Source organism: Saimiri boliviensis, chromosome 9 (genome assembly GCF_048565385.1).
Source record: "Saimiri boliviensis isolate mSaiBol1 chromosome 9, mSaiBol1.pri, whole genome shotgun sequence".
Lineage (NCBI taxonomy): Eukaryota > Metazoa > Chordata > Mammalia > Primates > Cebidae > Saimiri > Saimiri boliviensis.
The window spans coordinates 63930676-63951390 of record NC_133457.1 but is presented as its reverse complement, the minus strand read 5'-3'; the positions used below and the strand labels follow the sequence as shown (position 1 = coordinate 63951390).

Sequence of the window (20715 nt, the reverse complement as noted above, 5' to 3'; positions counted from 1 at the left end):
AACTTTAGATGAAAGGTAATGAGCACAGCTACCGAAACCTGACAGTCTCTGTTTCTCTGCAGCTGCGGGTCTTCAAGCTGGCCAAGTCCTGGCCCACCTTAAACACACTCATCAAGATCATTGGAAACTCAGTGGGGGCACTGGGGAACCTCACCATCATCCTGGCCATCATTGTCTTTGTCTTCGCTCTGGTTGGCAAGCAGCTCCTCGGGGAAAACTACCGTAACGAACGGAAAAAGATCTCCGCGCTCCATGAAGAGTGGCCCCGGTGGCACATGTGCGACTTTTTCCACTCTTTCCTCATCGTCTTCCGCATCCTCTGTGGAGAGTGGATCGAGAACATGTGGGCCTGCATGGAAGTCGGCCAGAAATCCATATGCCTCGTCCTTTTCCTGACGGTGATGGTGCTGGGGAACCTGGTGGTGAGTGGCGAGCCCTGCTGGGGGCACTGCCTCCTGGGGAAAGGAGAGGCTTGTGGGTTATCTGAAAAAGCTTCGGTGTGCATTTTTATGCCCAGATTGTACTTCTCTGGTTGAAAAGTCTTCAAACTTTTCAAATTCATGTGGGATTCATTACAAGAAGTGTGCCTTGGGAGGTAGCCTGATTTGCAGGAATGAGAACATATGATTAGAAAGTAAAGTCCTGGTGTAGAATCCCAGCTCCACCATTTGCTAGGTAGTGACACCAGGCAAGAGACTTAATCTCCTCAAGCTCTGATTTCCTTAAAATCAAGAAAATAGTGCTTACTCATGGGTTTACTAGGAGAATTAAGTGACAGGAGATGACATATGCAAATTGCCTAATGCAATGTCTGGGCCAGGCAGGAACTCAGTAAATGATAGCTATTAGTTGTTGAGAGAAAAATGTCCTTCCCCACACTGGGGGCGGGGGGGGGTGGTCAGAAAACATTTTTATTTAGGGAAGTAAGAGCTGACTGATTTCTCCAAGCTGCACAGGTCCTAGCTAGGAGCAGGGGGAGAGGCTGCAGTAAGGGGTACAGTGGGACAAGACAACAGAGAGAAGCTGGTCACAGATGACATCCAAGGCCATGGGGCTAAGAACAAAATCTACTTCCAGGTTTGGAGGGAGCCGCTCTGGAGACTTACTTGCCAATTAGCCCCAGTACCCCTTCTCTGCCTCAGCCTAGCCCCCTGCCCTCTGCTTGTCCCCACCCACTCTGGTCAGGGGGATTCTTGCCCTCCTGGGACTGGCTGGCTGTATGGGAAGATGCAGTCTTCCAGAAGCCCCTTTCCTATTGCCCTGGACATCAAGCAACTTGGATTCTTTCCTCCTGAGAGTTTTATAGACAGAAGGAAGCTAAACCAAGAGAAGGGAAGAAACAACAAATCCAGACTCTTTAGTCTTTTTCACCCTGGCCCCTGAGCCAGAGACGCCTCTGCCAGCATCCCAGAAACTCTGTTCCTCCAGGCTGAGCCCACCACCCCCTTCAGAGCCACAGATGTCCCTTACCCCCGGACAGGGGAGTTTGCCCCTCTGAGCAAACTCGTATCACTTCTCGTATCATTTTGTTCTCACAACCACTCTTCACCTGCTCTCAAGTGAAGAACGGGAAGCAGCGACACACGCCCAGGATTCCAGAGTCGGGAAAAGAACCCAGGGCTTTGGCACATGAGGGTGGTCACAGGAAGGGCCAGTGCCTTCTCTCTGTTGTCCCTAAATGTCCCTCTGTTCAGCAGGGGGCTCCTCCATTATGGTGGAAAATGTGCTTCCCAGCCTCGCCCACTGAAGCAAGTCACTCTGGGACATCCTCAAAGCTCCCCTCAACTGCTCTCAGAATGTCCATTCCCCCAAAAGGGGCCGCATCCCGGGTAGGCAGGGAGAACCCAGGCCATGGCTGTCCTGCCAGCCAGCTGCTAACCCGGTGCTCTGATGTGGGACTCAGCTTAGTGACTGATCGATCTTCGCTTCCACTCCTTCTCCTCAGGTCCTCAACCTGTTCATCGCTCTGCTGTTGAACTCTTTCAGTGCAGACAACCTCACAGCCTCAGAAGACGATGGGGAGGTGAACAATCTGCAGGTGGCCCTGGCACGGATCCAGGTCTTTGGCCGTCAAACCAAGCAGGCCCTTTGCAACTTCTTCAGCAGGCCCTGCCCGCTCCCCCGGCCCAAGGCAGAGCCTGAGCTGGTGGTGAAACTGCCACTCTCCAGCTCCAAGGCTGAGAACCACATTACTGCCAATGCTGCCGGGGGGAGCTCTGGAAAGCTCCCAGCTCCCAGAGGTCCCAGGGATGAGCACAGTGACTTCGTCGCTAATCCTACTGTGTGGGTCTCTGTGCCCATTGCTGAGGGCGAATCCGATCTTGATGACTTGGAGGATGATGGTGAGGAGGATGCTCAGAGCTCCCAGCAGGAAGTGATCCCCGAAGGTCAGGTAAGAGTTCTGCCCACCGGACAACCTCAGGCAGTGGGGAGGGGCCTCGGGGCTTGAGTAACGCAGGGGAAAAGAGAAATGCACAGGAGACCTTGATGTAAAGACACTTAAGCCATGCCAAGCTTTCCAGAGGAGATGGCATTTCAGCAGGGCCTAGACGAAAAGGTCAGAAGTCCCCAGGCAGGCAAACAGGGAGTCGGGGGCTCGGGGCAGCAGGTGAGCAGCAGGCCACCTTGAGGTGTCTGGGGATTGTCTTTCACACAGCTGCCCCATTCATTCCGCCCAGCCCAGGCTCAGTGCGTGAGATGCTAATGAGATTCATCTAAGAATAAGATGTCCAAGAGCAAGGCTCATCTAATCTTCACCAGCATCCTAAGAAGTCCTGATTCTTACGTGACTCATTTGGCCAGCTTTTCCCCACAAGTGATATCATAGGGAAATGACACATTTCCTTTTGGCACCAACAAATTTAAAGCAGATTTAAGCCATTTGACAATATATATTTTTGAATACTTGGCACCATTCCTTACTACCTTAAGCTGGTATATCAACCCTCCTTAACCTCTTCTCAGTAACTCAGGGCATGCGCCTCTGCCCGATGTGGGAAGGCAAGGATCCCTGTGGGGCCCCAGGAACACGCAGGGCTGCTGGCCAGGTCACTAAGTGGTCTAAAAACGCTGTGCTTTGAGTCTGGAGCTCTCCCATAGCCTTCTTCCCTGCAGTTGTCACTTGTGTTCCAGCAGCTACTGTTATCAGCTGCCATATTTTACATGCCTTTGTCTGGGTGACAGCAGAGGGCAGGGCATCACCATCCCCAGAGTAAAGGACATGAACTCTGTGACAGCTGTCTGCCACTCAGAAACATTTTCAGTTACTTTGGGGCTCTTAGGAAGCTCCAGGTGGCCAAGTTCCCTATGATTCTGACCTCTGGACAAATAACAATGGTCATGGCTAACATCTACTGAGCCAAGCACTTCACGCAGAGTGTTTTACAAGCACTAACGTGTCTAGTCATCAAAACAGCTGAATGGTGCAGACCTAGCCTTCTCAGTTTTGAAGCTGAGAAAAATAAAGATCAGAGACATTAAACAACTTGCCTAAGGTCACACATCTTATAACTAATGGAGCCAAGGATAAAACACAGATCTGTGTAGCTACGGTCTTCATGCTGACTTCACGCACGTGTCTGTCTGTCTGTCTGTATGTGAGTTGCATATATGAAACCTTGGGCTCTGGCAGCCCGTGATGTGCAAGATCCCTTCAAATTTAGAACTGGTCATCTAAGGGTGGGACCAGGCACCCAGCTGGAACCCTCTGTCACTAGCAGGAGCAACTGCGGCAAGTCGAGAGGTGTGAGGACCTCCTGACACCCAGGAGCCCACGCTCTGGAACATCATCTGAGGACCTGGCTCCATACCTGGGTGAGACGTGGAAAAACGAGGCTGTTCCTCAGGCCCCTGCAGAGGTAGGTATGTGAGCTTCCTGGAGAGGTCGGATAGCCAGCCAGGCACTGACCAGAGGGCTGGTAGAGGCTGGAGGGTGGTAGTGAGGGTCGGGTATTCCAGACTGCACTCAACCACATAACCTCATTTTTCATCCTGGGAATTTTTGAAGCCACCCTCCCCCCAGCCTCCTGCCAATCCGCAGAATTTCCACTTTCACCCTGCCATTGCCACAGCCTCACTCCAGGACCATTGTAGGGAGAGGAGGAAAGAGTGAGACTCCACAAGCTGTGGGACGTAAGACCAGTTCCTAAACCTCTCTGAGCCTCCATTTCTTCATCCATGAAACTGAAGGGTAATGCCTATTTAGTAGGATTATTTTGAGGCTTAAACGGAGCTGTGGCTTGTCAAATGTTTAGCTCCTGCCTGAAACAAAGTCTAAGTGCCGGAAAATGACAGCCAAGAAAAAAGGAAACAAAAAGGCAATGCACAAAGAACGTCAAATATTTTTCAGAGCCAGCAAAGAGAGTTGGAGGTGCTCCTGGAGGAGGAGGTCTTCCCTTGTGATTCTTCCCTCCTTCATTTTGTCCACATCATTTTCTCTAGGCAAAAACAGCCTGGGGCTGAGGAGAGGCTCTCTACAGCCTCAGAGAGTCCGAGCTGTAAGATTTGAGGTTTAGGATTGTCTTATAACAGGTAAAAAGAAATGCTATGGCTCCGCTTACAAATATTAAAGAAAACAAGCTACAGGGAAAGAGGCGTCTATAAAAGTTTAGCATCTTTACTAACACTGCCTTCAATTCAAGAGTTTCATTTGACACCCAGCCACTGAGTGCTGACTGTGTGACAGGCACCGGGCTCAACAGAGATAAGGAAGACATAATTCATCCCCAGAGTTATCAAGCCCTTCAGCTTGAAGAATGTCAGCTACTGGCTGTGTGCCCTAGGTGAGGCTGGCCACAGCAGGGTAAGATAAGAGGGAGCGCTGAGGCCGGCTCAGGGGGTGTGGGCGAGCATAAGCCGCTCGGTTCCCACTGGGGGAAGGCTGCCACATTCCGCATGTAGATGTCATGCTTCTTCCTGAACGCTCCAAGGACTCCCCCGGCCAGTTGTCCCTACTCGATGTTTTCAGTACGCAGCTTCTGGGTGTTGGTTTTGTTTTTGTTTTCTTGCCCATGACCCCGGCTAGGCAGGAGGGGCCCGACAGCGACAGATGGGGACCCGCCCCACCATTTGGGTCCATTAGCCAAGCTATCAGGTTTACTAATATGAGAGCAGCTTCAACTCCTAATTGAATTCATCTGGAGACATTATAGGGCTGGAGCTGCCAGGAGGGCAGCAGGCCCCTGCAGCAGCACTCCATGATTAAATATTCAAGCCCAGTGAATGCTGAGAGTCGTTATGGGTGTAATTACGGTGTCTCGGGCCATTGCCAGCACTCCATCAGGGGCCCAAAGGTTTACAGCCTCACACAGCTAAGCCTCTGGGGCTCCAGGGAGAACAGCAGTGTTCCAGGCCTCAGCTGGCGAGGCACCAAACACGGGCGCAGTTGGACCTGCCGTGACCGCATGAGATTCCCCAGGTCCGGCGGAGAGACAAGGTCACTGCCCTGGGCTTCTCCCCTGCAGGGAGTGGACGACACAAGCTCCTCTGAGGGCAGCACCGTGGACTGCCCAGATCCTGAGGAGATCCTGAGGAAGATCCCTGAGCTGGCAGATGACCTGGAAGAACCAGAGGACTGCTTCACAGAAGGTAAAGGGACAGCCACAGGCTCCCTCACACTGATGTTGATTAGGGCCAGAATCCGGATGAGCAAACACTCACCCAGGGAACTTCTGGGTCCAGGGCGCTGGCCTGGGGTCCACAGGAGACAAACGAGCCACGCCTACTTGCTGCCTCACTGCCAGGCTTGAGGGCGCCAGCATCAGACACACGTGCCCCGGCTGGCAGCAGCCTGGCTGTGGTATCTGCCTCCCATGCCCTGTCAGTCAGCACGGAGAGATGTGTGCCTTCCTTGTTACCCTCAAAAACCCCTCCCTGAGTTCTAAACCAGACCTCTTGGTCACCACCGAAAACTCTTGATTTGGACCATGAAGGACCCAGAGGAGGACCGTGATGTACCTGCTTCCCTCAGTCTTTTGTTTAGCTCTTAAAAGCAGAACCTGTGTCTTAGTCACATTTCTTCTCAGTGTTCAGAGCAGTGAGGGACATTGTATTCTCAATAAATACTTGTGCAATCAATGAATCAAGAGTCCATTCTATGAAGGGAATTGTGTTCTCAATGGTTTCTAAAAACACATAGACAAAATATTTTAAACACTTGAGTTTCTATTAATAGTTGTATTTGATCCTGGGGTGGGCTGGACCCAATCCCCATCCCAGCCATGTCATGGCCCCCCAGTTCAGCTTGGGCCCGGAGCCCCCCTCAGACTCCCCCAGGCTCGTACCCCATAGCTTGTCTGTTTTCAAGGTATTGGTAGGCAGAAGGACAGGGACTGCTGGTACCATCTGTAAGAAGGGCATGGCTAGGAAAACATCAGAGTGGGCAAGACTGATGATGGAGAGGAACACCGGCAGGTCTGAATTGAGGGACTGCCTGGAAGGGACCCCTCTTCTCCAACATTCCAGGAAAGAATTCTTTTCCAAGGTGATGATGAGTAGGTTTCCTAGCAGAGTGGTTTCTCTGCAGCAGGAGCAGAAATTATCCCCTCTGCCCAGTGGGCATCACCCACCATCAGCCACCTCTCCCCACAGGATGCATTCGCCGCTGCCCCTGCTGCAAAGTGGATACCGCCAAGAGTCCATGGGACGTGGGCTGGGAGGTGCGCAAGACTTGCTACCGTATCGTGGAGCACAGCTGGTTTGAGAGCTTCATCATCTTCATGATCCTGCTCAGCAGTGGATCTCTGGTAAGGGGAGGCACAGTCCTTGACCCCAAATCCTTCAGATAGGAATCTCCTGCAATCCAAAGGCCCTGGAGCTGCACTGGTGGGTTCTCCTGACTCCTGAGCAGAAAGTCCCCTACCTGTTACTAGAAGAAGAGCTGCAACCCAGGATAGGGCCCCTCTTAGCAGCAGGGCATGGGGGGTGTTTCAGGTGCCCGTGCCATGGCCTGCCAAACCTGGCTGCAAGCCTTTGAGTGAGAGTGTAAGCCCCCACCGTATAGATAGGGAAACTGACACTCTAAATGTTTAAAAGACTCATTCAAGGTCCGACTTGTCAGTAGCAAACCTCAGCTTTGCCTTTGTTTAATCCCAAAGCCCCTGGCTTCCCACCCTCTGACTCCCTGACACAGGATATGCAGCCTTCTCTGAAGACCTGTAGTACAAAGAGGACTATCGTTTCTTATCAAACCACTTCCAAATGCTGCTGATTACTCCTTTAAAGCTCACAGAAAATCATTGTAATAACACTCCTCAACATTTAATGCCCCAGGAGCTTGTTCAAATGCAGATTCTCATTCCATAGATCTGTGGCAGAGCCTGAGAATTTGCTTTTCCAACAGGCTCCCAGGTGATGCTGGTGCTGCTGCCCTCGGTGACCCACACTTTGAATAACCAGGCCTTACGGGAGTAGAGATTCCGCGTTAGGAGACACCTCTAAGGCCCTGGCTGCTGAATATGGGGCTTTGCAGAGCAAAGAAGGAAGGTTCTTCTCTGTACTGTGGCTTAGGCTTCCTATACAATCTCAACTACTCCCCCAACAGACCAAGGTAGACGTAGACACAGGCAGAGACTTACCATCCCCAGGGGTCTGCATTTTCTAGGTGAGGAAGTCGAAGCCCGAAGATATGAGGGGCTTCAGCTAATTAGTCGAAGGACTGGGACTAGAGTCCAGGGTTACAGGTACTTAGTAGAAGGGCTAGAACTACAGCCCCACTCTTCTGATTCACGGCTCCCAGTAATTTCACTTGTCTTACGCCTCATATGTATTTAATCTCCAAAAACCACCTACTAGGCCGGGTGTGCTGGCTCATACCTGTAATCCCAGCACTCTGGGAAGCCGAGGAAAGCGGATCACAAGATCAGGAGATCGAGGCCATCCTTGTCAACATGGTGAAACCTCGTCTCTACTAAAAATACGAAAATTAGCTGGGCGTGGTGGCGCGTCCCTGTAGTCCCAGCTACTCAGGTGGCTGAGGCAGGAGAATCGCTTGAATCCCGGAGGTTGCAGTGAGTTGAGATCATGCCACTACACTCCTGTCTGCCGACAGAGCAAGACTCCATCTCAAAAAACAACAACAAAAAACAAACAAACAGAAAAACACCTACTAAAAATCTGGGCCTCCACCTAAATGCCAGATTGCCAGGAAGGGTGACAAAACTGTTGGGTGTGTGGCCTCGGCCTTAGGGAGGGGCACAGGTGCAGGAGAAGGCAGGATCTGAGAGGCGGGAGGGAAACCAGGGCGGCCATGGTGCAAAGCAACAGAGAATAGAGTTTCAGGGCAGGGACTGGTCTGCCATCTTGGGTCCAATGGGGAAGGTGAGGCAGCGGCTGCAGGTGCCCAGTGACCTGGCACAGGGCGGTCATTGTCCTCACAGACCTCAGCACTGTGCAGAGGCCAAGTTGCAGGGCAAGGGGGGGCTGGGCAGTGCTTTCTCCACACCTGCGCTCCTCTCCTTCCAGTCCTCCTGGATTAAAATAATAACCACATGTGCTGTGGGCCAGCTGCTGCCCTCACTGCCGCACTGGCTCATGGGCTTTCTCTCCTTACTTCTCTTCTCCGCTCTTCCTTGCTCCCTCTCTTCTCTCTCTAACCCCCTTCTCCTCACACCTCGGCCCACCCCCCCCACATTCCCAGGAGGAACCTCAGACCAGCAGCACTGTTCCAGCCCAGCCCGCCCCCCTGCAGCCCTCCCTTCCCTCTCATCTCCTTCCCCATGGGACTGAACAGGCTGGCACCAAATTTAGTCTTCTTCAGGCTTTCACTTTGAGTACCTTTTAAAAATAACATGCATTTTCATCTGACAAAGTAAAGTACCAAAAAAAAATACTTGGAAATTATAGAAAAAGGTAAAGGAAAAAAAAAGTCATCCATTTCCCTATCACTCAGAGAAAAGCTCACTTTGAAAGCATTCTGGTATACCTCCTTCTCATCTTTCTTATGCATAAAATATACACCTATTATAAAAATAAAACCACATTCATGTGTTCAATAGCCTCAGTAAATTTCCTCATATTATGTCATTTAATGGCTATAACACATTCCTTTATAATTTATTCAACCAATTGCTATGTTTACTTCTAATACACATGGAATATTCCCTATGTGTGCTCCCCCAGAGACGCTGGATAGACTCCTGTCTTAGTCCTGATCCTAGACACATAACTGGAAACTAAGAAAAGATGTGGGTTCAGTTGAAAACCGGCTTTGGCTGATCCCATGGAAAGCCCTGAAGCACAGAGGGCACCACAGAGCTGTCCCACCTTGAGGGAAAGGAGGCAGCCTTGCACACCCCGCTGCCAGTGTCCCTGGCTAAGGGCGGCCCCGGGGTGGGGGGAGGATAAGCATTTCCCAAGATGGACACAGTTCCCTCCAGCCCTGCAAAGCCATTAGGTAAAGGGGGTGTCTGCATCGATGAACTATTAGCAGCTGACACTCCCAGCAGATGAAGAATCGGGGCACTGGCCCCTTAGAGAGGACCTGAGTGGGCACCAACGGCCTCCAGTGTCCTTAGGATAAGTGCTTGAAGGAGGGCTTGCTGGGTTCCTGAAACCCTCGAGTCACACTGCCAGTTTGGCTTCACACAGGACTGGCCCGTGTGAAGAGTGGCAGCTCCCCACAGCCACAGCGTCCTGGGGTTTCCCCCATTCTTTTCCATCCCCACCAGTCTGATAAAACAAAAACAGCGTCTTCTTTTAATTTGAATTTCCTTGATTACCACTGAGATAGAACATTCTTTTTCAGAGGTGTGTTGGCGATTCTTACTTTCATTTTTGTAAACTGCCTGTGAACATCCGTTGATGCTTTTATTTTTAAACAAAGTCACTGTGAGCATCCCTTTGGTTCACTTCCAAAATCCAATTTGAGAAGGTTTTCTTTCTCCCTTGCATCCAGCATCCCTGCAAGTATCAGCAGGGCTGCGTGTCCCTGCTGGTCCTGAGGAAGCCATGCTTTGTAGCTCACAGAACCTCCTCCCCTCAGCAAACAAAATGCTACTGGCAAGCTGTACCAACTCCCCTTCCAGGGACTGTGGACAGGGCTTGCTGGGTCCTCACAGGTCTGGGCCCCGGTGCTGTGGGTCCGGGCACCTTGCGGTTCTGCATCCTTTCTTCCCTCCAGGCCTTTGAAGACTATTACCTGGACCAGAAACCTACGGTGAAAGCTTTGCTGGAGTACACGGACAGGGTCTTCACCTTTATCTTTGTGTTCGAGATGCTGCTTAAGTGGGTGGCCTATGGCTTCAAAAAGTACTTCACCAATGCCTGGTGCTGGCTGGACTTCCTCATTGTGAATGTGAGTGGCTCAGTGGGAACATGTGGGGTTTGGGGTCCTCCCCTCTGATTCCTGGCTACAGCTTGTGCAAAAGAAGCTCAGAGACCTGGCCGCCCTCATGGGCTACTTCAAAGAAAAGCTTTGAGCATTTAGTGAGAGTCTGAGGCTAGCCCTGCACACCCATGAGTGGTAAAGTCCAGGCAGCACATGATTGTGACACAATAGTGACCATTAGGTGAGTCGTTAGGTCTCTATTCAGAAAGACCACTGCAATCCGCTGCATTTTACATCCAACGTGAGATGACGCATGCCGCTCTCAGAAGTCTTCTGGTCCTGCATCCACAGATGGGGCTTCCGGACCTCTGGGAGCCATGAACTGTGAGCGCAGAGAATCTTCCCACCTGCTGCTCTGTGGTCCTCACATCTGGCTGCACTTTAGAATCACCTGGGGAGCTCTGAAATATGCAGTGAACGAACACCACTACCCTAGAGATTCTGATCTTATTGATCTTGGGTGGCCCAGGCATCTGTATTTTATAAATGCTCCAGGCATTTCTGAAGTGCAGCCATGGTGAGAACCACTGGGCTTATACTGCTGCCTCCCTCCCAGTGGCACTGAAAGGAACAGAGGGCCCATTTGGAGAGGTAATGAGCTGGGGTTTATGTGTTCAGCTGCGACCAGCAAACCCTGCAGGAAGGAATGTACTGTGTGCTTCTCACATCAGACGTGATTCCTCAGCGTCATCTCTTCCTCATCTTAACTACTGCATTGCCTAGGCCCTACCTTCTCCACTTTGCAACATGGTTACCTGAGTTTTTTGTTCACTGCCAAATAGCTGAGGGTTCCTGCAAGCAGGGTGAGGCATGTGCTGTGTTTGTCTCTGCCTGTTCAACTCTAGCAGCTGCCAGCAGCAAGGTCTGCACAGCAGAGGTGTCAGGAAATGTGTCTGTATTTGGTGCTTGCCTCCTGAAGCTGGACGAGGTCTGGCACGGAACATCCTGTCCAGCCTCCTGTGCTGGCAGGTCCTCCACAGCAGGCCTGTGCCTTCAATCCTCTTCTTCCCTGATGCCAATGCTCTAGCAGCTTTAGGCCACGGTACCACAGGGATTAGCTGTGAGGCCTGAAACCTGAGGCATGAGCGATACTTCTGTGCATATAAAATAATTATCCATAAATGAAAGGAAAATTATTTATTCGGGTGCCCCACCCCAGTTAGGGGCACAGTCACTCCTGCCGATGTCAGTCTCACCAGTCTCAGTCCTAATCACCTTAAACAGTCACGCACTCATTCCATCCATCCTCCTACCGATTCTTCCTTCCAACCACCCACCTTTCCTTCCATACGTTTCTCCATTTGCCTACCCAACCATTCAGTCTTCCTTTTTCCTTCCTCCCAAACATCCATCTATCTTTATTTCTTCCAGCTGTACATCTCCGTCAGTCCTCTCTTTCCATCCATCCGTCCATACCCATTCTTCTTTCCCTCTTCTCTTCTGCCCAGTCATTTATCCTAAACTTCCTGCCGTCTCTTCATCATCCTAAACCCTTACATCTTTCTATCTTTTGATTCATTCTTCTACCCAACTGTCCAGTCATCTGATGTTCTGTTCACCCATTCATGCATCTTCCATCCAAGCATTCTCCTGCTCACTCATCCTTCTCTCCACTCATGCTTCCATCTTTCCATTCTTGCTTCAACCATCCATCCTTCCTTTCTTCCACTTATCTGTTCATCATCCCTTTCACTTTCATTCATCATCCATTCATCCATCCTGTCAACCTTCCGGTCATGACTAATTTCCTCCATTCATCTGTTCTATCCAACTCCCCATCTTTCCACTCATGCATCAGCCATTTCACCCAGACACCCATCCTTCTCCTGTCCCCCCATCTCATCTATCCATCCACTATTCCCTGCTGTCCTACTTTTTTCTTTCTTCATTTCTTCCATCCTTCCATTCAACTATCTATCCTAAGGGTGATAAGGTACCAGTGAAGTTTGGGAGTAAGAGAGAGACATGATCAGAATGAGATTTTCAGTGGAGAATAGATGCTTGGATGCAGTACTGGGGTCTGAAGATCACTTGGGAGGCTGGTGGGCTGAGCAGCAGGAATGGAAGTGGGCTTGGGTGGATGGACTTTGCTGGAGAGGCACCAGAAGCTGTCTGCCGCAGCTGCAGATTATCCATGGGAGGCAGACTTCCCGGGGGCCGAGCAAAAGACTGAATAGGATTCAGCATGGCACTGACCCCAAACCTTGCCCCCAGGCAGCAAGGCAGCTGGGTTTCACCTGTTGGTGTCTGGAGCCTTGCATGAATGAAAGAAGGGGGTTCTTTCTATTCCAGCTCTTTGTCCTGGTAGAATAAGACACTCATCCAAAGAACAGGCATTGCTTGGGGGCACTCAAGTATAAAGCCCTTCTTTTCAGAAGCTCCTGTGTACATCCCACCTAGCTGCCTGGATAAACTGAGCCTGAATTCAGCCCACCATCCATGGCATGGCTAAGATCTCACAGGACAGGTTCATAGCCCCATCAGGCTCAAGCCCATGTACATGACAGCTCCCTGCACCTTCAAAGTTCCTAGCAAAGATGACCTTTTTTTTTTTTTCCGTATCAGTTTTTGTCCTTTCCCGTCTTTGGACCACCACTTAGCTAACAGACCAACAGGAGCTCACAAGTCAATCAACATATCTCAGATATCTACTGAAGCTGATAAAATCTCATGGACCCATACCAGAAATTTTTGAAGAACTACAGAGCTATCAGAACTTTGGAATTCTCTTAGTCTGACTTTTTCATTTTACAAAGAACTACCCTGGACTAGGAGGGCATTAATCCAAGGTCACAAAAATATCAGGACTCAAAAAAAAAAACAAGACCCCACACAAACCACTATTCTTTCCACCCCACTTCTCTGAGCGAATATAATTGAGACTACTACATTCCTCAGAACAGACCCTCAGCATGGCCCCTATGAGGGACATCATGTCTCCAAGCCTCTAATAGTCAGTTTCAAGGTTGTTGAGGCCTGATTGCTGCCCCTAGAGAGGAAAGGATGGGTTGATTTAATACACTGGGAGCTTGACCACCTACATACTAGGGGTTGGTGATGTTTGAGACTGAGTTTTTCTGGCTCAGATTGTTAAGAGAGTGATGAATAAAATTTTTAATAAAGGGAAAAGACTGAACTCTTTCTAGACCTATCATTGGATTTCAGAATAAGGTGGGAGCTAGGATAACAGCTTAGCCATGTACGGATGGGAGGCCGGCAGGGAGTTCCCATCTCCTTCCACCAGAACCGCCCTTCTGGAACCTAGAATGGTGTGTCTGCTCTGTCCTGCACTCAGATCTCACTGACAAGTCTCACAGCGAAGATCCTGGAATATTCTGAAGTGGCTCCCATCAAAGCCCTTCGAACCCTTCGCGCTCTGCGGCCGCTGCGGGCTCTGTCTCGGTTTGAAGGCATGCGGGTAAGTCTGGTCTTAAAACTTCTCTCATCTGGCCAGGCGCCACGGCTTATGCCTGTAATCCTGGCATTTGGGGAAGCTGAGTCCGGCAGATCACCTGAGGTTAGGAGTTCAAAACCAGCCTGGCCAACATGGAGAAGCCCCGTCTCTACTGAAAGTACAAAAATTAGCCGGCTGTGGTGGCGCACCTGTAATCCCAGCTACTTGAGAGGCTGAGGCAGGAGAATCGCATGAACCCGGGAGGTGGAGGTGGCAGTGAGCTGAAATTATGCCATTGCACTCCAGCCTGGGTGACAGAACAAGACTCCGTCTCAGAAAACAAACAAAAACCTTATCTGATCTGCAGTTTTTGGTAATGTTTCCCCGTTTTTGCCCTCCAACCCACCAACCCTGAGCTCCGGGCCCCGCCTCCAAAGGTAGGTTCTGAGTCTTTGCTTCCTGCTCTAACTTTGATGGTGCTGCAAGTCCTAACTCTCTTAGTTCTTTTTCAAGTCCTTTTGTGGCCCCCTATTCCCTTGTCACCCATAAATTTCACAGCCACCAGGACTCAGACATCACTCCCTTTGCTCTTAGTGAATGATCCTGAATCACGGCTCCACAAGCTTCTGTTATCTCAATCCCCCAACTCTGTCTCTTATTGCCAACATCTCCAGAACATCTCAAGTTCTCCGCCTTTCCATGACAAGTGAGTCTTTCATCTAATACTTCTCATCAGCTCAGTGCCTCAGCTGCCACGCACTAGAATGCCTCTTCTCTCCAACCTAACGCAATCAAGAGTTTTCAGATTTTTCCCTTCCATCCACCTTATCCACCACCGTCAGCCTCCACCTTGCCCTCACTGCCTCCGTCAGGACAGAATGCTCACAGCCTGAGCCTTGTCTTAGGGACTGCTGATTGACACCCACCTCTTCTTCATAAGCACAAAAGGCTCCCCAGCAGAAAGTAAGGTTTTGCCTTGCTCCACTGTCATTGGCTGTAAGCAGTCATCATGGCTTCAGAAACGAAAGCGGGCTTTTGAAATTAACTTGTGCCTTTCCAAACACTAGGAGCTGAAGATCAAAATAGTTTGAAATTTATCTTATTTTGTATCTAATAGGTTCTCATTTGCTTATTTACAAATGAGGTATTTTGTGAATATGGATTTAGGTTTTCACTAGTTCTTGACCAATTCATACTGTAAATTGTATTTAAATTGCATTTGTGCTTTATGTGTGGTATTTAAGAAGAGCAAGTCAAGGTTCTAGAAGGCTGTATGTGCAAGTACAACACACACACACTCACACCTCTAAATGAGTGGGGTATGCTTGTAAACCCATCCATCTCCTCACTGCAACCCGCCCTGAATGAGGATTAGGGAAGAAAGTCTAAATCCATCTCCAGCTGCCCAGTGTCTCTCAGTCTTCTGAGTCTGAATCACTGCACTAATTAACCCACTTCTCTTGCTGCTTCCAAAGGCCACTGGCTCATGAAGCAGCCTGAATGAGTATAGAAAGAGCTAGAATCCAGCAGAGGGGGTGGGAGGTTCCAGGTCCTTCTCTATCTCCCACCAGGTGGTGGTGGATGCCCTGGTGGGCGCCATCCCGTCCATCATGAACGTCCTCCTCGTCTGCCTCATCTTCTGGCTCATCTTCAGCATCATGGGTGTGAACCTCTTCGCCGGGAAGTTTTGGAGATGCATCAACTATACCGATGGAGAGTTTTCTCTTGTACCTTTGTCAATTGTGAATAACAAGACTGAGTGTGAGATTCAAAACTCCACCCGCAATTTCTTCTGGGTCAACGTGAAAGTCAACTTTGATAATGTTGCAATGGGTTACCTTGCACTTCTGCAGGTGGTGAGTCAACCGTGACATTGACCATATCTCTTGCTTTGGCTGCTCAGTAAGATGGAGAGTCTGGGTGGCCAGAAGATGCTATGTGGGGACATTGCAAGGAGTAGCACTCAGTGTGAACTAAGGTCATTCTCTGTTCCTCCAGACCACACCACGAGGCTAGAGGGCCTTCCTAGTGAATATGATCTCACAGTGGTTCAATTACACAAGTGTGGGCTAATAGAATAGTATAAAGGTGGTGACTTAAAACACAGTACCTGTACAAAATAGACAAGGCATAGCTGTGTGTTCAGTCTTCAATTTCACATCATTTCCTAAATGGTAATAAATTATATCTAATTAGATCTATTGTAATAAGTTAGTGATAATGACAGTCAAACACATTCACACCACCTTTCTTTCTTTCGTCATCCATTCAGTCATTTATTCCTTGCCCTCATCCACCTGTTCCTTCAGCCCTCTGTTCATTCAGGGGTTAGTACAATTACTTATACATTTGTCATGCAGTTACTCTTGAGTTTCTACATTCCACCAATTGTTCTTGCATGTGTTCAACAAATAATCTCTGAGTGGCTCTGCTATGCCAGGCATGGTAACTCAGCCCTGGGAGATACAGCCCAGAACTGGCCTTGAACACTGATGCTGCATGAGAGAAACAGACTAATAAGGGAATCAAAACAGCTCATCAAGTGCTGTAACAGGCCTGGGAGTGCAAGACCTGAGATGTCTTTCATGCTCTGAACATGCTGAAAGGCACACCCAGGTTCCAGACCTCAAGAATGCTAAAGCTGAAGGCAGGAATGTGGAGGTCTTCTATTCTCAACTGCTCCATCTGGAAGATGTCCCATTCTTACCTCATGTGCATGAGGTGGGAAAGTGGCTGAGAAAATTGGCAGCCCTGAGAGGGGAAAACTTAGGCAAGGGCACAGAGCAGCCTGGTAGCAGCTGGCATTAGAACCAGACACCTAGACACACAATCCTCAGTTCGTACTAGGTTCTGGAAGGCTCTGTGTCTTTAATGCCACCCTATTCTTAAACAGCCATATGTGGAATGACTTTAGATCAACATATGGGATTAGTCAAGTAACCCAAGGGAGCCTTCCCTGTTATTCTTTCTGCCCAAGCCTTTTCCGACTCAGGACTCTGCCCTCTCTCACTTGGTCACCATGGCTTGGGAAGGGTCCAGTGTAGACGAGTGGGCAGACACTGAGTGGTCTCTGCTCCTTGTCTCCAGGCAACCTTTAAAGGCTGGATGGACATTATGTATGCAGCTGTCGATTCCCGGGAGGTGAGTCTCAGCCCACTGGGCCTGTAGCCCAACCCTCCGAGCATCCTACCCATATCGGTCTGCATTTGAAATGAAATGGAGATGACCCTGGTGCTGGAAGAGGCAATCACCCCGCAGCTTCACATTCTGCCTGCCTGCAGCACTGCCTAGCTGGCTCTCCATGGGTGTTTCAGCCACTGAGCCTATTCCCTTTCATGCACACTCCCCAGGCTTCTCGAGGCCTTCCTCTGCTCACCATGGAGGAAAGCATCAGATAACCTCTAAGAGGCAGTTCATGCGAGCCACTCCCTGGTCAGGGGTGGGAGCATGGCTAGGGTAGTGGCTAGAATCAAGGGGCTTTGGAAGGAATGAGGTAGAATCTCAGGAACTATCAAAAAAGCCGGGCTGGGGAGACACTGCCGGGGAACGGCCCCTTCCTCCTGTGGCAGGCACTGTAGATTTCCTGCTGCCTCTTCCCTTAGCCCACGTCTGATTTCACCTGCAGGCTGCACTTCTGATTCTGTTTGAAGACTTCAGGGCTTAGGAGCATGTTCAGCAGCTTGGGGGAGCCCAAGGAATGGGGATGTAATGTCCCCAGAGGCAACCCTTACCAATAAGTTTTGGAGTCTGTAGACAAATGCCCCAGCTTCCCTGTCCCTTGGTGATCCAACCCCGCATGTGCTCTACACAGTTACTCAGAGGACCCAGCAGGATTGCGCTCCAGTTGCCCACAATGACGTCCTGCTTACCAACAGCCTCGTCACGGGCTCTTCTCCCATTCCCGCTTTTTCTCCCCCACTCCCTCATTCCCGCTTCTTGGATCACCTCCCAGTTAAATCACCTGTGCCCAGGCCCCTGTCTCAGGCTTGGCTTTGAGAGTGCGCCTGAACTGAGACACCCACCCTCCTTCCCACTGTACCTTGTCTGGTCACAGGTCAACATGCAGCCCAAGTGGGAGGACAACCTGTACATGTATTTGTACTTCGTCATCTTCATCATCTTCGGAGGCTTCTTCACACTGAATCTCTTTGTTGGGGTCATAATTGACAACTTCAATCAACAGAAAAAAAAGATAAGTGGGGCTCGGGGGTTTCTGGTTTCTGCTGTAGTGGTAAGCCATCTATTTCCTGTTCCTCAGCCAGGTCTGGCCTCCCGACAAAAGCCAACACTCCTCACAGCCCTTCACTTTAATTTCAGTGCTAACCCTTGCTCCCTAATTGCTGCTGCTGGAGGAGTTGCATTTCTCTCTGCCAGCAATGCCCTCTAACATCCTCACCCAGAGTTCCCATCCCAAAGGGACCTTGGTCCTCCCAGCTGGAACCAGGTGTGTTAGATGCGTTCCAGGTGTGTTAGATCAGGTGTGTTAGATGTGTTCCAGGTAAGCCCTGGGAGAATACAAACAAGGAAAGAAAGGGATCCAGAACTTGCTGCTCTTCTGAGGGCTCTGATCCCACAAAGGACTGAGTCGGGACACCTCAGGAAAGGCGATGGCCCAGCACCGGCAAAATCCCAACCCTCCTTGGGATGGGGAGGAAGGCTTGTGGCTCCAAGGCTGCTGACTCTCATGAATAGGAATCGAATTCCAGATAACCTCTTATGTTTACAAGAAAATAGCAGGGCAATAAAGGTATAAAGCACTTTCATATTATCCTTTCATTTAATGCCCTCCGTACCCCTGAAGTAGATAGGCGCTGTTTTAGATTTGTGTCACTGAGATCCAGAGAGAAAAGGAGCTGTATGGGTAAGTCACGGAGCACATGCAAACCTGGGTTTGCATTCCTGACTCAACTACTTGTGGATGGCTCGTGCTGGCAATATTTTAAGCCTCTCTGAGTCTCAGTTTTCTCATTCATTCAGTGGGGGCTAATAATACCTACTCTCTGGATTGTGGTCAGGGGTAAACAAAACCCTGAACAAAGAGCACTGAGGTTAGGACCGAGCATATAGTGAGCACCTGTTACTACTAACAATTTAAAATACACACCTAGTGGGGCAGGCATCCCACTCACAGGAAATCCTTACCCAGGGTTCTGGGCATAAGAAGAGGGCAGGATAGGTCTGCGACAAGACAGTGCTGATCAGTGTGACTGGTTCCCTGGGGAAGTGTGAGATTATTCAAGCAATCGTTTCTCCCATTTTACAGGATGAGGAAACTGAGGCCTAGAGACAGATTACAGAGGGAGATATTAGTCATGGAGGGAGTTGAGCCAGAGACCAGGCTGGGGTCACTGATAAACTGCATCTACTGAATCCTTGGTCAGAGTTCTCAGCATGACCTCACCCGGAGCTCACCTGCACCCTGCCCTTACTCTTTCCTTCTCTGCCCCACAAAGATGGTCCTCCCAGGAAGCGCTGTGTGTCCACAGATCTTCTCAGACCTCCTTTCAGATTCCACAGATCTCAGCCCATGTTCCCAGCATTTGCAGGGACTAACTTACACAAGCATGCTGTTGAAATGAGTGTCTTTCAAATCGTGTCAGGAAGTTAAAGGTGAGAATTTGGATGAAGGAAATCCAAAGAGTCCCTAAAGAAAAACTGATATCCAACCCTAAGGGAGGAAGGCATCTTTGGTGGTGCAGTTTCCAGCACTGTACAGCAGAGGGCAGTGTGGCTGGCAGGGCCTCAAGTGAACCAAAGGTCCCTCTGAGACCAACGACCCAAGGGTAAGGCAGTAATTGTCCTCAGCTCCTCCTCTCCAGAATGGATTTGAGGACTTCTGTCCTAGAGTCTTTGCTTCAAGGTCTTCAGGAATCCCTCACTACCTGGAAGGGACTCTGACTCTAGAAGCCCAAAGAATTTCACTGGAACGAACAGGCCAGATCTGAGGCTCAGACTTCAGCCAACATGTACCTTCTCATTGACTCCAGTTTCCAAACCCTCCCACCCTCTATCCAGGCAGCATTTCTGGGTCCCTGGAGAACAGAAACTGGCTTTGCTTTAGATGCTCAGGCAGGGAGTCAGCAATGCAACTGAGTCCCACTCTTCTAATGCTGGTTGTGGCAAGACGCTGCCTGATGCTGGGCTTGGCGTGTCTATCTGCGGAGGAGGGGAGAAGGTTGATGTGATCCTTTCTGTCCTGCCTGTTCTGATTTTGGTATCCCCGGGGGGGTTCCTGTTGCTTTAATAACAGTGTGGCCCTCTCTGCACTTAGGGGGCCAGGACATCTTCATGACAGAGGAGCAGAAGAAGTACTACAATGCCATGAAGAAGCTGGGCTCCAAGAAGCCCCAGAAGCCCATCCCACGGCCCCTGGTGAGCCCCTGTGCTTTCTTGTAGCACAGCCTGTCTGTGAATCAAGCATGACAGTCTATGCCTGTGCCAGGCAGGGGCTTGAGGGAGTGCTGCTCCTGGAGGGGAAGATGTGGATTGACTTTGGGGTGAGGGTGATGAGGGTTCCGAAGCCCAAGGAATGAGAAGTTAAAAAGAAACAACTCTGGTCTTCCGGAGTAAACATACCTTCCAAGGTGTTTGAAATGATTCTGTTTGGGGAAGCACTGAGTTTCTCCAACAGTTTTAGGGTTCGAACCCAGGATTGGAGGCAGATGAAGCTAAGTGACAGTAAGGGTGGTCAGAGCCCAGAAATGAAACTTGTGTAGCTATGCATCACGGTCTAGGTCACAGTTTTGATCTCCAGGATATTCTACCCCATGCCTGCAGGTACAGAGAGAAGATGGTCACAGCTCAGCCCCACCCGGAACCCAAGACGCAGTCACGGTCACGGTCGAGTGGCCCAATAGGAACCAAAAGTTATCCCACTCTGGAGTTTAAAGATTGGCCAAAAATTAGGAGCAGACCCTAGTTTCACTCCCTTTTTCATAAAAATCTCAAGAGACATGGCTTTGTGTTCCTCCACTAAACGCACTACCCATACCACACA

General features: G+C 50.0%; 1 protein-coding gene across 3 annotated transcripts in view; it reads left to right on the top strand.

Annotated features, from left to right (window-relative positions):
- SCN10A (sodium voltage-gated channel alpha subunit 10) overlaps positions 1-20715 on the top strand; it is a 99139-nt gene that overhangs the window by 68335 nt on the left and 10089 nt on the right. For 2 of the 3 annotated variants that reach the window (XM_010341490.3, XM_010341488.3), the window contains 11 exons: positions 63-422; positions 1946-2392; positions 3717-3857; positions 5463-5586; positions 6589-6743; positions 10118-10291; positions 13620-13742; positions 15290-15574; positions 16806-16859; positions 17773-17910; positions 19986-20090. In XM_010341490.3, coding sequence (XP_010339792.1) covers positions 63-422; positions 1946-2392; positions 3717-3857; positions 5463-5586; positions 6589-6743; positions 10118-10291; positions 13620-13742; positions 15290-15574; positions 16806-16859; positions 17773-17910; positions 19986-20090 — 2106 coding nt within the window. The remainder of the gene's footprint in view (positions 1-62; positions 423-1945; positions 2393-3716; positions 3858-5462; positions 5587-6588; positions 6744-10117; positions 10292-13619; positions 13743-15289; positions 15575-16805; positions 16860-17772; positions 17911-19985; positions 20091-20715) is intronic. The other variant, XM_010341489.3, reaches the window with a different exon arrangement.